Source organism: Anas acuta, chromosome 26, assembly GCF_963932015.1.
Source record: "Anas acuta chromosome 26, bAnaAcu1.1, whole genome shotgun sequence".
Taxonomy (NCBI): Eukaryota; Metazoa; Chordata; class Aves; order Anseriformes; family Anatidae; genus Anas; species Anas acuta.
Window position 1 is genome coordinate 4,854,987 of NC_089004.1, and position 21,648 is coordinate 4,876,634.

A 21,648-nucleotide genomic window follows, 5' to 3' on the forward strand; every position below is an offset into this window, starting at 1 on the left:
CCGCATTGATCACCCCGGGGTGTGTGGGGGGGCGTGCACCCCCCCCCCCCAGAGCCCCCCGAGGGGCTGCCCCTGCGAAGGCTTCGTGCCCCCCCCCCCCTCCTCCAGCATCCACTCCCCCCTCCCCGGCTCCTGCTCGGGGTTTGGGCTCCGGGGGTGGGCTCCGGGGGTGTCCCCGGCTGGGTGCCCTCCTGGGCCAGCTCTGTAGGTGGCACTGGCGGAGCGCGGCTGAGGGGAGCGCCCCGGAGGCGCTGCGGGGGGGTGGTTGGGGTGGGGGGGGCAGCCGGGTGCCGGGGGGGTGCGGGAACCTTGGCACCACGGGTACCCCTGTGCGCCCCGGCATCGCCGCACGGGAGCAGCCCCACGGCGGAGCTGGTCCTCACGCCCCCGGCTGTGTGTGCCAGCATCCCAAAATGTGCCAGCATCCCTAAATGTGCCAGCATCCCTCAACGTTCAGCATCCCTCAGTGTTCAGCATCCCTAAATGTTCCAGCATCCCTCAATGTTCCAGCATCCCCACGTGCTGCATCATCCCCATGTGCTCCAGCATCCTGAAATGTTCCAACACCCATAAATGTTCAGCATCCATCAAGGTTCCAGTATCCCCGTGTGCTCCGGCAGCCCAATGTGCCCCAGCATCCCCAAATGTTCCAGCACCCAGAAATGTTCCAGCATCCCCCTGTGCTCCAGTATCCCCATGTGCTTCAGCATCCCCAAATGCTCCAGCAACCCCAAAAGTTCCAGCACCTGTGTTCTTCAGCATCCCCAAATGCTCCAGCATCCCCACGTGCTCCAGCACCCATAAATATTCTAGCACCCCATGTTCTCCAGCATCCCTGTGTGCCCCAGCATCCCTAAATATTCCGGCATCCATAAACGTTCCAGCACCCATAAACATTCCAGCATCCCCCAATGTTCCAGAACCCGTGTTCTCCAGCATCCCCACGTGCTCCAGAACCCATAAATGTTCCAGCACCCCTGTGTTCTCCAGCATCCCCATGTGCCCCAGCATCCCTAAATGTTCTGGAATCCCTAAATGTTCCGGAATCCCTAAATGTCCCAGCATCTATAAATAATCCAGCATCCCCAAATGTTCCAGCCCCCCATGTGTTCTCCAGCACCCCTCCACGCTCCATCACACCTGCCCAGGTGCGTCCCTACGTTGGAGCACCCCTGCTCACCCAAACCACCCCCCCTGCAGCCCCCTGGCCATGCTGGCGGGGTCCTGGCCGCTGTGCGGGGTTCACGCTGCGCACCCCAAACCTCAAACGGAGCAGTGGGGAGCCTGCAGCAGCTGTGCAGGGAGAAACAGCCCCGCTCACACGCGCACACTCACGCCAGCTGCTTAAAATGATCCTTCACAAGCATATGGTGCTGCTGCGCTTGCCCACGGCCCCGGCTCTTTGTGGGTGCTTGGCGAGGCTGCCAGCCCCAGCCCCGCGGTGTCCTGCGTCCCCCTGCCAGCCCCCACTGCCACTTGACTGGGGGAGGTGACAAAAAGCCAATGGCACAGCGGCGGTCTGCAGCCCTCCCGAGCCTCCCCGGGTGTTTGTCTGCCAGCATGAGTCACAGCGACCGCGCTGAGGCTGCCTCTGAGCTCAGGCAAAAGCAAAAATAAAACCGGGCGAGTGCTGCAAAGCCTTCGCCTCCCCCCTGCAGCACGGCTCTGAGCTGGCACGCGGGGCCTGGGGCGGGATTCATCCTCCTGGCTTGGCCCTCGTGAGGGCCGTGCACACGCGTGTGCACGCTGGAACACGTGTGCACGTGCACATGGGTGGCACCGAGGACACCTGCACCTGCGCGCCCTTGCACGAGCGTGCACGCGACGACGGCGCGTGCAGGCACACGCGTGCGTGCGTGACGCACGCTGCACCTTCCTCCTCCTCCCTCCCCGAGTTTTGCCTGAGAAATTGGGTCAGGAACACGGGAGCCTTAATTGTCACTCGGCTAATCGCACGGTGGGGGACAGGTCTGCTATTTCTGCCACCGCGGCCCACGCCTCCTCCCACCTGCATCTTCCCGGCAGCATCTCCGCTCCAAGCGGGGCGCACCGAGCTGCTCCCTGCCTCGCTGCAGCCCCCTTGTCCTGGGGGGGCACCGGGATGGTGACTACCCCGCTGCCACCACCCCTGTCCCCATCTCTGCCTGCTCAGCACCCCGTGTCCCCTGCGTTCTCCATCCTTCTTCGCCCTCCTCGCTCTCGAGGAACAGCCCGGGTGGGTAGCGCGGATATTTTGCCCTAGCCCTCAGCAGTTCATCTCACCCCAAGGGGGGACTTTGCCTTTTATAAAAGCTCACAGAAAGCTGCTGAGATGAGAAACCAGGCACCGGCACGGAGCCAAGACCCCGCTCCCACCAGGCGAGACCCCCCCCCTCCTCCCGTGCCACCCCGTAGGGTGCTGGCCTGGCGCAGGAAGCGGGTGCCGGCGCCTTTTGTGCGGCGGGGTGGCAGCGTGCGAGTTTTTGCTGAGCAACCCCGGCTGGCGCGGGGAGCTGCTTCCGAAGAAGAAGAAGCTGGTTTTGTGCCCTTTGCAGTTAATTACTTGCGGCGATTGATTTCCACTTCCGTGTAAACGCCGGGGATTACCGGTGAATGCGGCACAGGCGCTATTCAGCGCCGCCGCCACCCTGCCCGCCACAGGGCCCTGCCTGTTCTCCCCAGGGGGATGCGACGCTGCCTTCATCCCCTCCGCCGTGCCGGGGGGGTGCTGGGGGCCAGGGGGCTGGGAAGGGCAAGATTTGGCACCTCTGACTTCCACCGCATGGCTGCGGGGTCGGTAATTGGTGCTGAGGTGGCATCTGCGCGCTGGGAAGGAGCCGTGCAGGGCAGCGGTGAGCGCACTGCTCCAAGGAGGAGGCAGAGGAAGGGATGTAATTAGCGTTATCTCGTTAAAACCGGCCACGAACCTCCCGGCGAGCACCCTGCCGGCCGGAGCAAAGGGTGCTGAGCGCCCACGGGGCCCCTCAGCGCCACGGGGCTGCTGCCCAAGAGGTGACACATCAGCCGGGAGCAGGTGTCGGGGATGAGGTGCCACTAACGAGCCCGGTGCCGTTAACGAGCCTGGCTCTGCTAATGGGCATGCTGCTCAGCGTACCCACGTGGGCAGGACCAGGGGGGCAATTACCACCAGGGCTAATAAAGCAGCGCCGCGTCCAGCCCTGCTGCTGGTTGCTGCGGGTGCCAGAAAGGGGCTGAAGAGGGGAGAATGTCCCCTGGAACCGGGGGGGGGACATGTGCCCAGACCTGCTCTCTGCTCCCCCAAATCCCCCCCCTGCTGCAGCTGGGTGCAGGATTTGGCCCCCTCTGTGGATTCTGAGCTGGTGGCGCTGCCACCCCGGGGGGTCCCTGGAGGAGGGGACCAGGCTGGGTCACGGCCCCGATGTCCCTCGAGTCTCCTTTGGGGGCCGGGTGCCGGCCGGGGAGGGCGCAGGAGCGGGTCTGGGCTGCCGGCAGGCCAAAGGGGGAAGGGAAAGAGGCAGTTGCCATGGAAACAGAAAATAAAATCAATTCATCCTGCCGGTGGGTTCGCAGTGAAGTTGTGCCTGGCCAGGGCAGGGTCCCCCATCCCCGGGCACGGCACCCACGGTGGCCCCCAGCCCGCGGTCCCCTCCGTGCCCTTGTCACCCTGCCTGGGTCAGGGCACGGGGCAGTTTGGGCCAAAAGTGGGGACGCTACTGGGAGAAACTGGGGCGAGCTGCAGGGTTTGGGGACAGCATGGAGGTGGCTCCATGGCACCAGCACTGAGTCTCATCCGGATCAGCCCCTGGATTGGGGCGTCCTGCCCTATTCCAGCCCCAGCCCCGACATCACAGCAGCATTTTCACCAAGGCCAGGCACCAGCTGTGGCTCTCCCGGCATCCCAGCCCCACAGAGCCGTCCATCCGTCCGTCCGTCCGTCCGTCCATCCGTCCGTCCGTCTGTCCGTCCTGCTGCCTGTCCCCGTGCCAGTGCCCCGAGCGCTGGCCCCAGCTGCGGTGGCAGGGGCCTCATTACGGAGCCGTTCTCCCAGTGAATGTGGCAGCTCTCCTGGAACGGGCTTCATTAGCCGGAGGCGGACCTGAGCGGAATAACAAGCGGCTCGCCGGGGCGCGGGACGGGGTCCCCATGCGCACCCCAAGGGACACGGCCGTGCTCCGGCTTGGCCACGTCCCCTCTCTTGTGGTCCTCAGCAGGACGTACACCCGGCTGAGACCTCCCAAACTCGTGCCATGTGTGGCTCCTGATCCCTTCACCGTCCTACGGGGCTGTAGTTGAGCAGGGGGCTCTGCCATGGGGTTGCCCCAACGCCGGTGCCGTGCCGGTGTCCCCAGGGGCAGTGCCAGGTCCTGGCCTTTGGTGGCAGGAGCCCCTCGCCCCCGTTGTGCACCCGCACGCCCGTGGCCGCCTCCCCGGCGCCCTCCCCGCATCCCTGTCACAACAAAGGAAAACATCTTTGGATGGAAACTGCGGGAGGGTCGTCACGGCAACACTGCTGCAGGATTTCGCCAGAAACCCATCGTTCCGGCTCAAAAAGGCGCTCCTGGTCCCTGCTCTCTTCGTTGGTGCAAAACTGTATGGGGCTGGGGACGAAGCAGAGCGGGACCAAGGAGCAGAGGAACCCAAGTGCCACCATGCCGGGGGGCACCCAGCCTGTCCCTGGTGTGGTTGGGGACATGGGGCGCAGCGGGGACCCCGTTGGGCAGATGGGAGCAGCTTGGGGCAGAGCTGTCGGTGCCCATCCAGGCAGGACATGCGGTGTGGGACAGGGCAGAGGACGAGGATGAGCTGGTGCTGCAGGTGGGGAACCCCAAATCCGACCCCAAATCCCTTTCCCCAAAAATGATGGGGAATCGGGGCCATCCCTCCGTGCCACGTGGAGCTGCGTCTCAAAACCCATCCTTCCAGGCCGGATGGGAGGAGATGGGCACAAAGGGACATCGGTCTTGGCTGCAGCCCAGGGGAACCCCACAAATTCACCTCCTGCCCTTGGGGACCGGCCGGAGGGAGCAGCCCCGAGCTGGTGGAGCAGCCGGTCCCCGATGCCGTCCCGCCGTGGGCTGCGCTCCCCGGGCACGGAGCAGCTGCCAGCGCGGGGAGGAGCGCGGGGGGAGCGGTGTCTATTAAATCCTCATCCATAAGCCGCGCTGGCTGGTGTCTGTTATGACATTTATCTCCACTCGAGAGGAGAGCTCCGATAACTCACTGCCGGCACCTTCGCTCAGCAAGACAAATGGCCGGCGGCGTTTCGGCCGCGGGGCCGGGGCTGCCCACGGGGCTCGGTCCTCGCTGGGCTCCTGCGCAGCCATCCTGTGGGGCAGGATGGGGGGTTTTGGGGAGAAATCCTCCCCCCCACCCCAAGGGGTGTGCTGCTGCTGTTAGTTCCCAGCTGGGAGAGGGGAAGAAGCGGCGCTGTCCCTGGGTGGGCTGTGAAATGCAGAGGGGGGGATGTGGGGCTTGCCATGGGTGCGGGACCAAGGGCATCCTCACCCCAAATGGTGCTGGGTGAGCATTTTGGAGCTGGCCTCGTCCTGCTGAGCGTTGCCAACGGTGTGGCCTTGAGCTTGACCATCCGTGCTCACCCCCGTCCCCATGCCGGGCCACCCCGCGTGCCACCAGCCGCTCTGGGGACACGGAGACGGAGCAAGACGCTGCACCCATGGGTGCCCTTTCCCCCAAGACGATGAATTGGAGACCTGCAGGGTGGCACCACCCGACACCTGGCTGCTCGGCAAGCGGGGACAGCACGGTGACAGCACCGGGTCCTTGTCCCCGGTGCCACTTGGCAAACACCACGGGGCCGTTAACCCCTGCCGCCTTCCCCCCTGCGCCCGGGCACCTTTTGGGGCCGGGGGCCGCCAGCTGCAGCTGGCAGAAAGGAGGGGAACAGAAGGGCTCTGTGGCAGGGGCTCACAAAAGGCAGGAAGCGGCACCCGGGGCCTCGAAGTCCCGCACAATGGAGTCGGAAATGAGAACTTTGCTCTCGGGTTTCCGCGGGCCCATCCTATAGATGAGGAAGAGAAAGGGCGCCCATCTCCGCGCCCGCTGCCAAATGGCAGGAGACAGGGCGGCTTTCTCCATTCAGGCCGGCAGGTTCGGGGGGGAAAAAAGGAAAAAAAAAGGTGCCCCCCCCCCTCCTCCCCTCCAGCTCGGTGACAGTTTTCCCCTATGTTGGGGGTGACTTCTGGCATCGCAGCTTCCGAGCATCCTTCCCGCTTTATTGGGGTTTTTCCCAGGCTTTGTCCGCCCTCAGCACCTTCCTTCCTGCATCCTCAGCATCCTCCCGCATCCGCAGCATCTCCCACCCGACGTGGGGTGTGTGTGTTTGGGGGGGGCTGGATGCAGCCCGCACAGCTTGGCAGGGATTTAGGGGGGAGCAGGGAAAGTGCCCTTCAACTGTACCCCCCCCAAAAATAATGCCCAGAGACAGTGGGTCCCCGTGCAGGGCTGGGGCGGGGTGCGCAGCACATGGGAGGGGGGGTTCAGGGCCGAGCAGTGATTTTGGGGTGCAGAGGGGCTGGAGGATGCCCCCCCCCACTTTACCAACACCCTAAAACCCACCGGGTGCCAGCACAGGGATGATGCCGGGGGTGCGGTGCCAGAGGGGGGAAAAACGTGGGGGGGGGGCGCAGAGGTCCAGGGGTGCTCCCCACCACCGGGACCCCCTCCCCAAAAACCCTCTCCATCCTCGGCTGGCGGGGGGGCTGCGGCGCGGCGGCGGGGGGGGGGGCGGGGGGGCGGCTCCGCTCTCGGGGGAGGGGGCGGCCCCTCCGGGGGGGGGGGGGGGGGCGGCCCCGGTTTATGGGGGGGGGGGGGGGGGGAGGCGGAGACGCATGCGCGGCCGCCCCTCGCCCTGCGCCCGGCAGCGCGGCGGGGCGCGGAGCGGGCGCGGGGTTCGCCGCCGCTGCGGGCAGGTGCGGGCGGGCGGCACCGGCGGCACCGGCGGGGGGGCCGCGCCTGCCGCCAGCCGCGATTGGCCCGGCCCGGCCCGGCTCGGCCCCCTCCGGGGGACCCCGACCCGTTGCCCCCCCCTCCCCTTTCTCCCTCCGCTCCCCGTTTTTAAGCCCCCGGTGCCGGCGGGGAGCTCGGTGCGGGGCTCCTCCGGCGGCGATGATCCCCTGCGCTCCGTGAGCACGGCCCCCAGGTACGTGCGGCACCGGCACCGGCAGCGGTACCGGCAGCGGTACGGCACGGTACCGGCAGCGGTCTCGGTATCCCTACCGGTACCGGCACCGGCACCGGCACCGCCCGCGCCGCGCCCCCGCTGCGGTGCCCGGTGCCGCGCGGTGGGAGCGCACCGGGATGGGAACGGGGAAAGGGAACGGGGACACCACTGGGGGACGGGAGGGACGGATCCGAGCTGGGGACACGGTGGGGACAAGGCGGTTGTCACGGCTCCGGGGTGCGGGCACCGGGTTGGGGACAACGGGTTTGGGGCGGGGGACACCGGGGTGGGAAGGGATGAGGGGGGTTGGAGAGGGGGCGCGGTGCGACAGAGGGATGGGGACACTGGGGATGGGGGACACTGGGGATGGGGGGGGCACCGGCTGGGGGGGCAGCAGGAGTGTGGCTGGGGGACAATAGGGCTGGCACCACTGGGACTGTGGGGACACCACTGGGACACCAGCGTGGGGGGACACTGGGGACACCAGGACACAGAGACCAGGGCTCTGAGGCTGGGGACACCAGTGCTGACAGGGGCTTGGGGACACCAGGGCTGAGGCCGGTAGGACAGGCAGGGCTGGAGCGTGCTGGCAGCGAGGTGGTGGCAGGGAGAGGAGACAAGGGACAACGGGGAGGGTGGCAGGTGCTGGGGGTCCCCTCCCTGTGGTGCTGGACCCGGTGGTGCCATGGTCCCTTCACCCTGCCTGGTCCCCGTTGGTGCCACCGGGGTTTCCTCATCAGGGAGGGAGCCGGAAAGTTTCCGGACGCGGTGTCCCCAGTGTCCCCCCCAGCTGCTGGGGACCAGGCAGGGCTGGTGACACAGCGGGGGCTCGGCACCGTGGGCAGGATGAGTCCCAGCCCGCATCCCCCGGCTGCACGGCGAGGCTGGGATGGTCGGCGGGATGCCAGGAAGGATGGATGCGTGTGTGGGGACCAGCGAGGGCTTTGGGGTGCTCGGGGGCTCCCCAGGACCCCGGCACACCCGGTGTTTCGTGGGCAGGAAGGTGCTGGAGGCCCAGCCCTGGGCCAGGCCCTCTGGCCGCATCCTGCACCCTCCAGCCTCCCTGCTTTTTGCTTTGGTGCTGGTGCCGCTTTTGGGGCCGCTTGCTGGCGTGTGGCCGAGCCCGCTATAGGGCTGGGGTTTGCCATGACTCTGAGTGAGCTTTGGGGCTCCTGTGACGGGCACTCAGCCTCCCAGGGAGAGACAAAAAGCTTGGGGGGGTGGGGGGGGGGGAAGGTGGTGGGTGGGAAAAAAAATAATAATAAAAATAAGAGCGAAATCTAAAATAAAGGCTGCAGACTGTCTGCCTAATAAAAATCGCACCCAGCAAAGGGCCCATATTGGCCAGGATCACAGTTTGCCGAGGTGCTAATTTATTCTCGCAGGCTGGGGGGGGGGGGAGCGGGAGCATCACGTTGCCTGCGAGATGTGACGGCAGCGCGCTTTGCAGAATTCCTTTGTTGTGGGCAGAGAGGAGGGGACGCGGAGCCAGCCCCGCTGCCGGGCTCCTGCCGTGGCCGCGCAGCCCTGCGGGGACCCTGGGTGCTCGCCCCCCTTCCCCATCAGGAGGGATGTGGGGACATGGGGGGGGTTGCAGGGGGCAGGATCGGCCCCACGGGGAGGTGACAGCTTTGGTGGTTGGGTGCTGAATGCTCCACGGTGCCCTGATGGTGCTGGGGACCACGGTCACCCGTGGGGACAGCAGAGGTCACAGCGCCAGCACCACGGCTGCAGGTGGCACAGGGCTGGGGGCACCCCCAAAGCTTGGGGGGTCCCCAAAACTGGGGGTGCCCTCATCCTGCTGCAGCCCATGGGGATGGCAGAGCCCCTGAGCACGTGTCCCCTTCAGTGTCCCCTCTGCTCCGCAGGGACCCCTCGGTCCGCAGCCCCCCGGCTGCCCCCTGCCCAACCCCACGGCTCGGGGCGGGACGAAAAAATGCCCCCAAAAAGTGGCAGGGTCAGCCCGGCACCCGGTGGCCTGGGAGGAATTAAGCTAGGTTTCAGCTGAAGCTAATCACCAGCCCCGGCTTTGCATATTCATGAGGCGGATGAATTATTCATGTGGTGACAGCTAGTGACAGATGTGAAAATGTTCGCCCGGCTTGGGGGGGCGGCTTTGCACCGGCGTTATTTTAAATTTCTCTCATCTGCCGTTCCTTCGGCTTTTTTGCCCGGTTTGCGGCAGGTGCCGGGCCGCGTAGGGCACGGGGACACTTCCCTTGTCCCCGAGAGGGCCCAGCCACGTGGCACCACGAGTGTCACCGTGCCACGAGCCCGTGGCATCGCCCCGCCTGCGGCCACCCGCAGCGCCTGCACCGCTCAGCCTGCGGGGACGCGGTGGCACGGCCACCGCCACCTCTCCGTGCCACCCTCCGTGCCTTGGTGTCACCGCCAGCTGTGGCCGAGGACAGCGCGGTGACACCCGGCTGAACCCACGGCCCCCGTGCCAAATCCTCCCCCAGTGGAGCTGGCTGGGGGTTAGGGGATCAGGAGGAGGTGGGAGGGAGACGGCCCCGTAATTAACGAGGCGCCGAGGATGCGGTCCCCGAGCTGGGGACATCATAAGGGGGAGAAAATGAATTTGGGGAGGGGGAATGTTGGCTGTGCCCAGGCTCTGCTTTGTCCCCGCTGTCCCTGATGTCCCCTCTCCTGGTGGGTCCCAGCAGGGCGCGTGGTGGGGGCTGCGCACGGAGCCGGCACCGGCAGGGCTGGAGGCTGCGCTGCCGCTTCCCCTGACCTTGGGATCAACTTTTCGGGCCGGTGCTGGCTGAGAGCGGTGTCAACCACGGGGCCTGGGGACACGGGGGGGTTCTCCCTTTGTCTTCCTGCTTGGAGCAGAGTCACAGTGCCAGCAGGACACAGTCCCCGTGCTCTCAGAGGGTCGGGGTGGCAGCGGCCAGCTGGGGCCGTGCGCCCTCGCCACGGGCTGGGGTCCCCAGGGAGGCAGCGGGTGCTGCCGTCCCCTCCCAGCACCGTGCTGCCACTGCTGCAAAAGCAAAACCTGCAGAAATGCTGATGTCAGGGACTCTGACAGCCAGGCAGCCCCTTCGCCGCTGCGTGCACGGGGTCCTGCACCCGCTGCTGCCAGCTTGGGGACGGCCGTGGGACCGCGGTGCCATCCGTCCGCCCGTCCAGGCCCGGCGGGCGGCTGCGCATCCAAAGAGCAACTTCCCTGTTTAACATTTAAATAAAATATTGAATGTTTACCCAGCGGCGTGGGCCGCGTTTGCTCAGCGAGGACCCATCTCCAGCACGGCGGCTCTGGGTAAACAGCGCAGAGCTTAGTGGAGTATTTATACGCTGGCACGTGGACGCCGCTCGTCGGGCTCTCCGCCGGGTCCCTTCGGCTCCGGATCCGTGCGGCCACCCCGGCGTGGCCTGGAAGTTGCAGGGATGAGTGGTGAGGGAAGAAAAAAGGGAAATCGGGGGTGAAAAGGCCAAAAAAATGGACAGTGGGCGATGCAAAGCCCAGGGATGTGTGTGAGTGTGGTGCCCAGTGCTGCATCTCCCGGGCACCCCGACCCTGAAGCCAGCACCCACGTCCTGCACCCACTGCTCCATCCCCACCCTGGGGTCCCCCTGTCCTGCACCCGGCACCGAGGGTTTGTGCTGGGAGAGCTGAGAAAGGCAGGATTTGCATCTCAATGGGGAGGAGCTGGAAACCCCAGCGCCCGGGCATGCCAAGTCACTTAAATATTTTTTTTTTTCCTGTAGTGGGAAATCAGGGAAAAGTTGAGCGCTGGTTTCCAGCGGGGCTGGGATTTCACTGGGATTTCCTTCCCGGAGAGCAAAACCCTCCCCAGGCCTTAAGTCCTGCTGCTCTCCGAGCATCCCAGAGCTGTCCCCGACTTTGCAGCGAGCCGCAGAGGCCGTCCCCGGCCGCATCCTTCCCTGCTGCAGATACGCTAGGGCACGGTGCGGAGCCACGCTGGGGGCCAGGCGACCCCCTCGGCTTTTATTAGCGGCAGGTTTCGGAGGCAGAAAGCCCCCCCCGGAGCTGTGCTAAAGGGAAGGGGCAGCTGCCGGGGCTGCAAATGCTTTCTTCTGTAGAACAGGTGAAATAAAACCCAGCTCTGTGCCTCCCCCCCCAAAAGGCCGTTTTCCAGCGCTGAACGCGGGGGGTCTCCTTTTTTTTTCTTGCCGTTTCGCTCTTGATTTCTATTTTCGTCCCATAAAAGCAGAAGGGACAGGGGGAGGAATCAAGGGCTGGAAAATGGAGCATCGGGGAGCGGGGAAGCCGCGGGCTGAGCCGAAAGCCACAGCTCAAGGGGGTCGAGGGGCTGTGTCCCCAAAACCAGGCGGTCCCCATCCCAGGTGTCAGAGCCCGGGGGGGGTGCTGAGCATCCCTCCCAAACCGGGGACCGAATGATTTAGAAAATACCGATCGGTGCTGCAGTGAAGCAGACGGATGGGAGCTTTTGGGCGAGCGGCGTTGTCGGTTTTATGCTCCACACCGGCTCCGGCAGCCGGAGGCATCCGCTGCATGTTAATGGGGCCGCATCCTGCACGGCCAGGCTGGGGGGAGCCCGCAGGACCCCGGGGCTTACCCGTGCCCCCGTAGCGGGGGCGCAGGGATGGCACCGGGATGGCACCGGCAGCGAAACCAAACTCTTTGTGCTCTCCTGCTAACGGGGGCTAATCCTGCTCCTCCTGGGGGGTCGGTGTCACCGTGATTTTGGTGGTTTGGGGCCCGGTGGCGAGCTGTCGGGTAAATGGGGAGGGGTGAGAATCCGACCCCGCTCTCGTTGCAGGTCAAGGATGGTCCAGGTGATGGGGGATGCCGGCTGCTGGATCCTGCTCGGGCTCTCCCTGCTCCCCATCGCCGTGCTGGGTAAGTGGCCCCCCCGGGGGGGCCAGATCCTGCCACCCTCAGGACCTGCTGTAGGGGCAGTGGGCGAAGAGCAAGGAGGCGGCGGCGCGAAGTAGCTGGGGATAATTAGCTAATAAGAGGAAACAGACACAACTAATGAACTACCAGCACTAATGAATGGTTAGGGCGAAGAACAACCGGCTCCAGGAGGGGGCTGGGTCTGCAGGCTCCGGCGTGCCCGTGCGATGCCCCGGATTAGCAAGGGAAAAGCCCCCCCCAGGTGGCCGTGATCCCCCCCTCGTGCTGGGCGAGACTTTAAACCCTTAATCCTGCTGGCTCGGCACCCCCCTCCGCCGAGCTGCCCCCCACGGATCCTTTCTGCCCACCCCGTGTCCTCATCCCACGTGGCGGGGGCACGGTGACATCCAGATCCTGGGGGATTTGGGGACTTGTGGAATCCCGAAGGAGTGAGAGGCTCGGGGTGAAGCTTTGTGGCTGCAATGGGGTGGGAATAGGGTGGGGGAAGGCGCCCGGGGGGGGTCCTCACTGGGATTAGTGGCAGTCCCCGGCCAGCTTGGCTCTGCGGGGAGCATCCACCACCGTCCCCACTGCCGGCAGAGAGGGCAGCGCTTGGGGCTTTCTGCGAATTATGGGATTTGTGGGAGGGTGCCTGGGGGGGGGGGCAGGATTACTGCAGGAAAAGGAGGAAGAGGAGGAGGTCTTCATCTCTGCCATGCTTTATCCCATTTTGGGGGTGGGTGGCTTTCCCCCAGTGGGGTCAGGTGCCACCAAATTGCAGGGCAGGGATGGGACAAGACCCTACAGTGCCCTCCCGTCCCCCCCCCAAGCTCCCCCCAACGCTATGGACAAACCCCTCCAGCAGCCCCAGAGCCCATCCCCGTGGTATCTGGGCGCCTCTCCCCGCAGGCTCCCAGGATGATGGGAAGGTGATCCACATCAACCGGGTGCAGCACCAGGCTGTGCGCGTGGGGCTGGGGGAGCCCGTGGCCCTCCCTTGCCTCTTCCTACTCCATCCCTCCGCCTCGCTGGGGCCCAACGAGCCCCCCGACCCTCCCCGTGTCAAATGGAGCAAGGTGCGCTCGGCCACCGGCCAGAGGGAGGACGTCCCCATCCTGGTGGCCAAGGACAACGCGGTGAAGGTGGTGAAAGCCTACGAGGGTCGGGTGGCGCTGCCCGGTTACCCCCGCGACCGCTCCAACGCCACGCTGCTGCTGCGCGCCGCCCGCGCCAGCGACGCGGGGCTGTACCGCTGCGAGGTGGTGGCCGGCATCGACGATGAGCAGGACCTGCTGCCCCTCGAGGTGACGGGTGAGTGTCACGGGGCAGCGTGCTGCGCGTTTCGGGGTGCTTGTGTGAGCCGTGCACACTTTGTGAGCCATGCACACCATGCGAGCCGTGCGCACCGTGCGCCCTGTGCGAGCCGTGCACCCTGCGTCCCCTGTGCAAGCCATGCACACTGTGCAAGCTCTGTGCCCCGTACAAGCCCCATAACCCACATCTGTACCCTGTACGCTCTGTGCTCCTCGTGTGAGCCGTGCGTGCCATGCACCCTATGCAAGCTGTGCGCCCCATGTGCCCTAAAAAAGCCCTGCACACCATATAAGCCGTGCTCACCCTACAAGCCATGCACACCCTACGAGCCGTGCTCACCCTACAAGCTATGCACACCCTACACGCCGTGCACCCTCTATAAGCCATGCACCCCATCCAAGCCACGCAGCCCATGTGCACCCCTTCTGCACGCCGTGCACCTCACGCACCCAGCGCACGCCACGCGCACTGCGCCCCCCGTGCGAGCCGTGCCACCCGCTCTCCTTCCAGGCGTCGTCTTCCACTACCGCCCGGCGGGGGAGCGCTACGCGCTGACCTTCGCCGCCGCCCAGCGTGCCTGCCTGGACAATTCGGCCGTCATCGCCTCGCCCCAGCACCTCCAGGCTGCCTTCGAGGACGGCTACGACAACTGCGACGCGGGCTGGCTGGCTGACCAGAGCGTGCGGTAAGCGCACGGTGCGGGCACCTCTTGCCGTGGGCACCCACGGAGCTGAGCACCCCCCTTGTGCCCCTCTCCCGCAGGTACCCCATCACGCTGTCCCGGCCTGGATGCTACGGGGACCGCAACAGCCTCCCCGGTGTCCGCAGCTACGGCCAGAGGGAGCCCGGGGAAGTGTACGATGTCTACTGCTACGCACGGGAGCTGCAAGGCAAGCGGCACCGTGGTGGCGGGCACGTGCCGGGGGACTTCGCTTGGCACGCTCGGTGCCACCCTTGGGGATGGTGACGGCTTTCCAACGAGCTCCACTCTCTTGCAGGGAAGGTGTTTTACGCCACGGCACCGGGGCGGTTCACTTTGCAGGGGGCCCGGAGGCACTGCCGTGCCCGGGGGGCTTCGTTGGCCACCACCGGGCAGCTCTACCTGGCCTGGCGTGATGGCCTGGACCAGTGCGACCCCGGCTGGCTGGCGGACGGCAGCGTCCGCTACCCCATCAGGGTCCCCCGCAGGAAATGCGGCGGCGAGGCCTCGGGCGTCAGGACCCTCTACCAGTTCCCCAACCGCACCGGCTTCCCCCAGCCGGCCTCCAAATTTGATGCTTACTGCTACAAAGGTAACGGAGACGGGCTGTGGTGCCACCACCGGGTCCCCACTCGTGTCCCAGGCACCCAGCCCACCCCCGATCCTCCTCCCCACAGCGGACACGCCGGATGCCGGTGATTTCACCGCAGCGCACGCGGGGCAGAAGGAGCAGGAGCTGCCCACTCCTGACCCGCCGGGCAGTGACAACGTGCTGGTGGAGCACGCGGAGGAGCGCGAGGACCCGGCCACCTCTGGGGACACCCCACGCGTCGGCCTCCTGCCGCAACCGGGGGCTGCGGGGCCGGGGGAGGATGAGGATGAGCAGCTGCGGGCGGTGAGCAGCAGCGCGGCAGCGTGGCGCGGTGACATCCCCGGGGCCAACGGCACGGCCCTGCCACTGGCCACCACCTCCTCGCCGGCGTGGCCCCACGAGGACGAAGCCCTCAACGTGGTGGACCAGGCGCCAGAGAGCACCCGGCAGGATCCGACCAGCAGCAGCCCAGCACCACCAGTTCAAGAAGCCCCCGGCCCCGAGGAGCCCCCCATCGCTCTGCTGCCACGGTCCCAAAGCCCAGCCCAGGAGGCCACCAGCTCACCGACGGCATCGCCTGGCTTGGGGACAGTCCCTGGCATGGCAGCAGAGACCCCCAGCACCCCGCTGGGCAGCTCACGTGCCCCCAGACGGAGCAGCTACTCCGGGCTGAACGGGCGCTACTTCCAGCTGCAGCGGCAGAGCCGGGACCCCCCGGTGGCTGAGGACCCCCTGGTGACCGAGGACCCCCCAGTGACCGAGGACCCCCCAGTGTCTGGAGATCCCACAGTGTCTGGGGACCCCACAGTGGCCGGGGACCCTACGGGGGCCGGGGACCCAGCGGGGACAGTCACCCACGCCCCCATCCTGGCCCTGGAGGTGAAGGGGGCTGCAGCCAACGCGGTGGAGACGTGGAGCATCGCCCACACCGCTGCTGAGAGCCCCCCTGGGGGGGGTCCGTACCCCCTCTCCAACGAGGTGGAGGATGAGATCGGCCACAGTAAGTGATGCTTGGTGGGAGGGGGTGCAGGGGGAGGGTGGTGGCAGTGGCCTTGGGGTGCTCCAGCCCAGGGGACCCCCACCTTGTGCCATCTCTTGCAGAGCTGCTGGCACCGGCCACTGCCCCGGTGCCCCCGTCACCGAGGGATTCTCCGCAGTGGAGCCCCCGCACGGCCCCGCGTGGTCCCGGGGGGGCTGCACGGACGTCCCTGCCACCGTCACCACCCACCCCCGTGGCTCCCCACGGTGCTTCCGACCACCAGGATGTCACCACGGAGGGGTCACCGCCCCACGGCCCCAGTGCCCGCGGTGACTCCCCCCGGCTGCCTGCGGATGCCATCGAGGACTTCTCCGGGGACGCCCCTCCCAAGGAGGACAGTGACCCCATCCCAGCACGGCCCCCGCTGCCCCCAGCCCCGCTGGTGGCCGATTTCCCTGAAACGTCCCCGCAGCCCGGCGGAGATGGCAGCGGGGCCCTGGGGGACGGCTCACTGGAGAGGCAGAGGAAGGCAGTGACCTTCCTCCACCTGCCCATGGGTCTCCCGGGCACCACGGTGGCGGCTTCTCCCCATGCCCATCCCCATCAGGGTGGGCTGAGCCCCACAGCTCCCCAGGGGACACCCGAAATGGGAGCTGAAGCTGGCCACGAGCACCCAGCCGGGTACGGGGATGCGGGGACAGGGACGGCTGAGCCGAGGGACGAAGCAGCCGTCACCCTCGTGGCAGGGGACATCCCCTCGCCTTCACCCACGTCCAGCGAGGTGACCCCACGGGGTGGCTCTGAGTGGCCAACGGAGGGCACGGGGGAGGCAGAGGACGGGTCCACGGGTGCCCCACGACCCTTGAGCCCCACAGCGCCGGAGCTGGAGGGAGCCGAGCATCTCCTGCACCCCCCAGCCCCCCGGCAGCCCCCCAGCCCTAGCGAGGAGGACACCTCGGGGGAGGCGAAGAGGGAAGATCCCCCCACCCTGGACACCCACCCACCAGCTCCCACCGACACCCCTTGGCCATCATCCCCCACTCCCCACCCATGGGTGCCGGAGGTGCCCGGGTCCCCGAGCGCAGAGCCGCTCTTTGAGCCGTCCACAACTGGGGGGCCCGGGGGGGCCCCGCTGCTGGATGCTGACAGCGGGAGCGGCGAGGAGCCCCTGCTGGAGGAGAGGGAGCTGCTGGCTTGGACGGGCACCAGCAACGCCAGCCGGCACGGTGAGCACGGGGCCACGGGGTGCTGGGGACGCTGGGCACGGTGCGGTGCGGTCCCATGGGGTCGGGTTGAAGGCAGGGGGTTTATCCAAGCCAGAGGGCTCCTCGGGGGACTTCGGTGCTCATTTGTGCCCGTGACAGGTTCAGCCGGGGTTTCTCAAAGCGCGCTGAGCTATTAACACGAGCCAGGAAAGCGTCCTCCTAAATATTTAATATTTGCAGTCGCTAATAATAATCGCTAGCGAGGCAGCTCCCGGTGAGGGGGGGGGGTGAGCGTACACAGCCTGGTAGTGTCTGGGAAAAAAATATGTATATATGGAACAAAAATACAGGAGATTTAGAGCCATGGAGAGGTGGAAAAGTCGCCGTGGTCCATGTGCCAAGGCTTTGGGGCAGGGCCAGGAGTGGGTTTGCGCTGTCCCCACGCTGCCAGCAAGGAACTGGGGCTGGCGATGGGGCTGGGTGGGCATCCCGGTGCTTGGTGCAGCACCATGGGGGCAATGGGGTGGGTGGGGGCGAAGCACCGGGGTGCCCCCCATGATGGCACCCGCTCCTACCCCGCAGCTCCGTCCGATCCGTGCCAGAACAACCCGTGCCTGCACGGCGGGACGTGCCGTGCCAACGGCTCCGTCTGCAGCTGCAGCTGTGCCCAGGGCTTCACCGGGGAGAACTGCGAGATCGGTGAGTGTGTCCCCTGTGCCGTGCCCGTGCTGCTGGTGGGGTCGGCATGGGCAGGGGGTTGCGGGGGGTCTTGGTGTGCCCAAAGCCCCCCGCTGTCCCCGCAGACATCGACGACTGCCTGTCGAGCCCCTGCCAGAACGGCGGCACCTGCATCGACGAGGTCAACTCCTTCGTCTGCCTCTGCCTGCCCAGCTACGGGGGCAGCCGCTGCGAGAAAGGTGGGGAATGAGCGGCACGGGGCAGCCCCCTCGTCCCACTCCCGTGGGCAGCATCGCTGGCCAAATCCAAACCATCCAAACCCCTGCCCCTATGGGGACCCAGGAGCCTCTCCCCCTGCAGTGGGGAGCGCCTCCGTGCACCCCGGGGTGCTGGGGGCTGGCCCCAGTCCCCGGTGTCCCCATGTCCCAGTCCCCGGTGTCCCCATGTCCCCGCAGACACGGAGGGCTGCGACCACAACTGGCACAAGTTCCAGGGCCACTGCTACCGCTACTTCGCCCGCCGGCGCTCCTGGGAGGACGCGGAGCGGGACTGCCGCCGCCGCGCCGGGCACCTCACCAGCATCCACTCGCAGGAGGAGCACGGCTTCATCAACAGTACGGGGTTTTGGGGGGAGGACGGGGGACAGGGGGACCCCCCAGGGACGGGGCTGACCCCATCCCAGTGCTCAGCACTCTCTGTGATACTGGGGCTGGTCCCCACGTTTCCAGTTTGGGTCATTTCCATGCCACGCTGAGGCTGTTGGGGCTCGGGGTCTGGAGGGGGCAGTGGGTGAGGAGAGGGTCCCCTGGGTGCTGGTACAGGTCCCCACGTCCCTTGTGCCCTAGCAGGAGGATCCCATCACAGCCACGGACCCTGCAGCCTGGAGAGCTCCTGGAGCTTTCCAGGCACCGGCACCCCTGGGTGCTCCTCACCTCCATGGGTGCGGGTGTGGGTGGTTGGGGACCCCCCCCCCTCACCCCTTTCTTGCCAGGTTTTGGGCACGAGAACACCTGGATCGGGCTCAATGACAGGATCGTGGAGCAGGACTTCCAGTGGACGGACAACACCGGGCTGGTGAGGCCCACGGAGGTGGCTCCTGCTGGGGCGCAGGGTGTGGGGTGCGGGGTGTGGGTGCTCTCATCACCCCCCCCCTCGTCTCCCACCAGCAATACGAGAACTGGAGGGAGAACCAACCCGACAATTTCTTCGCGGGCGGCGAGGACTGCGTGGTGCTGGTGTCCCACGAGATCGGCAAGTGGAACGACGTGCCCTGCAACTACAACCTGCCCTACATCTGCAAGAAAGGCACGGGTACGAGACAGGAGGGATGGGGGCGGCCCCGGGGTTCCCGTCCTGCAGCCCCAGCCCCATCCCAGCATCCCCATCCTCATCCCATGACTCCCAGTATCCCCATCCCAGCATCTCCATCCCATGACCCCCATCATCCCCATCCTTCATCCCCATCCTCCATCCTCATCCATTATCCTCATCCTCATCCCACGTCCCCATCCCATGGCCCCCAACATCCCCATCCCATGACCCCCATCATCCCCATCCTTCATCCCCATCCTCCATCCTCATCCTTTATCCTCATCCCCATCCCATATCCCCAACCCATGTCCCCCATCATCCCCATCCTTCATCCCCATCCTCCATCCTCATCCTTTATCCTCATCCTCATCCCATATCCCCAACCCATGTCCCCCATCATCCCCATCCTTCATCCCCATCCTTCATCCTCATCCTTTATCCTCATCCCACATCCCCATCCCGCATCCCCATCCCATGGCCCCCACCATCCCCATCCCCAACCCACATCCCCACCCTTCAGCCTCCAGGCACCTCCTCATCCTCAGGAAACCTCCCAGCCCCTCACCGAGGAAAACCCGAGCAGCTCCCCTTAATCTCCGTTATATATTTTTTTTTCCCCCACGGTTAATTCTTCCCTCTCCACTTTAATTTGCTTAATTTGCCGCCGTTAAAACTATTAAGTTCTCATTCCTTATCTTGAAAGTTATATTAACCTCCAGCTGTTCGCTGCGAGCCGGAGGAGCGCGCCTCCCTCTCCCACCCGGCCGCGCGTAACGATGCGCTCGCCCCGATAAGGCCGTTAATTACCTATGTAAATCCTCGGGAACACCTCGCTGCAAATCTGGCAGAGGAACCCCCCCCCCCCTCGATGGACGGGCTCTGTCACGAAGCCGTCGCCGCCGCTCGGTCTCGCGGAACCGGCGACGTGTGGAGGGTGTCCCCGCGTCCCCCTCCCGGTGTTTGGGATCCGGGTGGTGGCTGATGAGGGGTCTGTGTCCCCCCCCACCCCCAGTGCTATGCGGGCCCCCGCCGGAGGTGGAGAACGCCTTCGTCGTGGGGAAGAAGAAGGAGAAGTATAGCATCCACTCGAGCGTGCGCTACCAGTGCGAGGAGGGCTTCGCCCAGCGCCACATCCCCACCATCAAGTGCCACAGCAACGGCAAGTGGGACCGGCCCAAAATCCTCTGCACAAAACGTTAGTGGGGGCCTGGGGGGGTGGGTGAGTGGGAGGGGGGTTTGGGAATGGTTTGTGGGTTTGGGGGCTCCCTGACCCCCCCCCCCCGGCCCCCTCTGCTCTTTGCCCCCCGTTAGCCAGGCGGTCGCACCGGGCGCGGCGGCACCACCGGCACCGCCACAGCCACCCCCACCACCAGCACCACCACCACAAACCCCGCAAGGAGCGGCGAAAACACCGCAAGCACCTCCGGCTGGACTGGATGGAGGAGGGCCACTACTTCTAGAGCCTGGGGGGGGCAAGGGTGGGGGGGGGAGCAGCAAGCACAAGGGCCCCCGCGGGCACCCCGGGACCAGCCGTCTCTGGGATGGGACGTGGTGACGTTTCCCGACCCCCTTCCCTCCCACCCGACCCCCTTCCCTCTTTTATAACCTCCCCCCCCACCCCCTCTTTGCTTTAGCTCCTAGGATGCCCGGCCCCGTAGGGAATAGGATCCGGCGGGGGCGGCAGCGTGTGCGTCCCCAGCCCTCCCCGCATGCCCCACGCTCAGTCCTCGACCCCGCGGGGCCGTGCCCGCACCCCAAGGTCGAGCCCCCAGCCCCGCACGGGGACCCCCAAATCCCCGTGGAGCCCTGGGGGGGCTGTTCTGCAGCTGGCTGATTGCCCCCTGCTGGGGTCTGGTCCCCTCCACCAGGTTTTTTGGGGGGAGGGGGTCATGCAGCAGCCCCCCACCCATCACCCCGACTGCCCCTTGGCCATCGCATCCCCTTGGATGGCTCCAGTTTTTTAACAGCCTCCCCGTCTTCCTGCCCGCGGGGCGTCCCCACGCCTGGCAAGGGGTCCCCATCCCTATTCCTGCCCCGGCTCGCGGGGCTACCCCGCAGCAGGGCCCTCCCGGCTGGTTTTGGGGTTGGATTTCCCCTTTTCCGTTCATTGTCAGTTCCCCGTTGGAGTTGGCGTGTGTGTGTGTGTACGGCGCTTTCTGATCTCTGCTGTTTGCGACGTGACTGCCGTGTCCCGTTCCCCTTCTCCCCCCCCCTCTCCTCCTCCGTGGCATTTCTGACTCTCTGCGTTTCTGTACTGCTGGACATTTTAATAAATTTTTTTAACAGTTCAGTGCTCCCCACCCTCCACTTTCCTGGGCTCCCGGAGGAGGGGGGGACCCGGGGACGGTCCCTCCAAAGTGGCTTCACTTGGCCGGGACCCGGCGCACGGTACCGGCGCTCTCCATCTGCTTCCTTTTTGCCACCCCTAAATTAATTTGGAGCAGACACAATTTGAAGCATTCCTTCTCCGCCGGCTCGTTTCGCCAGCCCTGCTCATGAGTCACGCCGGCGGTGAGCCTGATAAATTCATCGGGGCGCTGCCTGCGTTAGCCACGGGTGCAGGGTTTGTGCCACCGCCCCGGCTGCCATCCGTCAGCGGGTGACAGCCATCACCTGGGGGCTCCAGTGGCCCCCCTGCCCCCTGCTCCCCTCCTGGGGGTCCCGGTGGCCAGGAGTGTCACCTTCCAGCAGCAATTTATTTTCATCAGTGCTGGGAGGTTGTAAAGGTGATGGATGGGCTGTGCTCAGCTGGGCTTGGCGCAGGGGAAGCCCCACGCGGCTGCTGAGCCCCCTCCGGCATGGGGGACCGCGGGGTCCCCGTCCCCTGTTTGTGCCCTGCTGTCCCCGCGGGGGCTCACGGCTTGGTGCCGGCACCGTGGTGCCTTGGAAATGCTCCCCCT

General features: G+C 66.2%; 1 protein-coding gene across 2 annotated transcripts; it reads left to right on the top strand.

The window, feature by feature from the left end:
* Positions 1 to 6,820: 6,820 nt before the first annotated feature.
* On the top strand, positions 6,821 to 21,036 carry NCAN (neurocan). Of its 2 annotated transcripts, none has more exons than XM_068661457.1 (15): positions 6,821 to 7,120; positions 11,893 to 11,972; positions 12,879 to 13,280; positions 13,794 to 13,968; positions 14,046 to 14,173; positions 14,282 to 14,575; positions 14,661 to 15,575; positions 15,677 to 16,780; positions 17,342 to 17,458; positions 17,563 to 17,676; positions 17,893 to 18,051; positions 18,429 to 18,511; positions 18,604 to 18,748; positions 19,761 to 19,943; positions 20,064 to 21,036. In XM_068661457.1, exons 2-15 carry the CDS (start codon positions 11,900 to 11,902, stop codon positions 20,351 to 20,353), a joined length of 4,182 nt encoding a protein of 1,393 aa, XP_068517558.1. In that variant the 5' UTR covers positions 6,821 to 7,120; positions 11,893 to 11,899; the 3' UTR covers positions 20,354 to 21,036. The 2 variants fall into 2 exon arrangements, with proteins under 2 accessions (XP_068517558.1, XP_068517559.1); XM_068661458.1 differs by having other exon boundaries at positions 20,060 to 20,348.
* Positions 21,037 to 21,648: the final 612 nt, after the last annotated feature.

Excerpts from the sequence above, each read along its gene's own strand:
- NCAN (XM_068661457.1), top strand. The coding sequence starts at position 11,900 with ATGGTCCAGGTGATGGGGGATGCCGGCTGCTGGATCCTGCTCGGGCTC. Across the intron at positions 11,973-12,878 it reads GCTCCCCATCGCCGTGCTGG|GCTCCCAGGATGATGGGAAG; the intron begins GTAAGTGGCCCC and ends CTCTCCCCGCAG. Across the intron at positions 18,512-18,603 it reads GGACGGACAACACCGGGCTG|CAATACGAGAACTGGAGGGA; the intron begins GTGAGGCCCACG and ends GTCTCCCACCAG.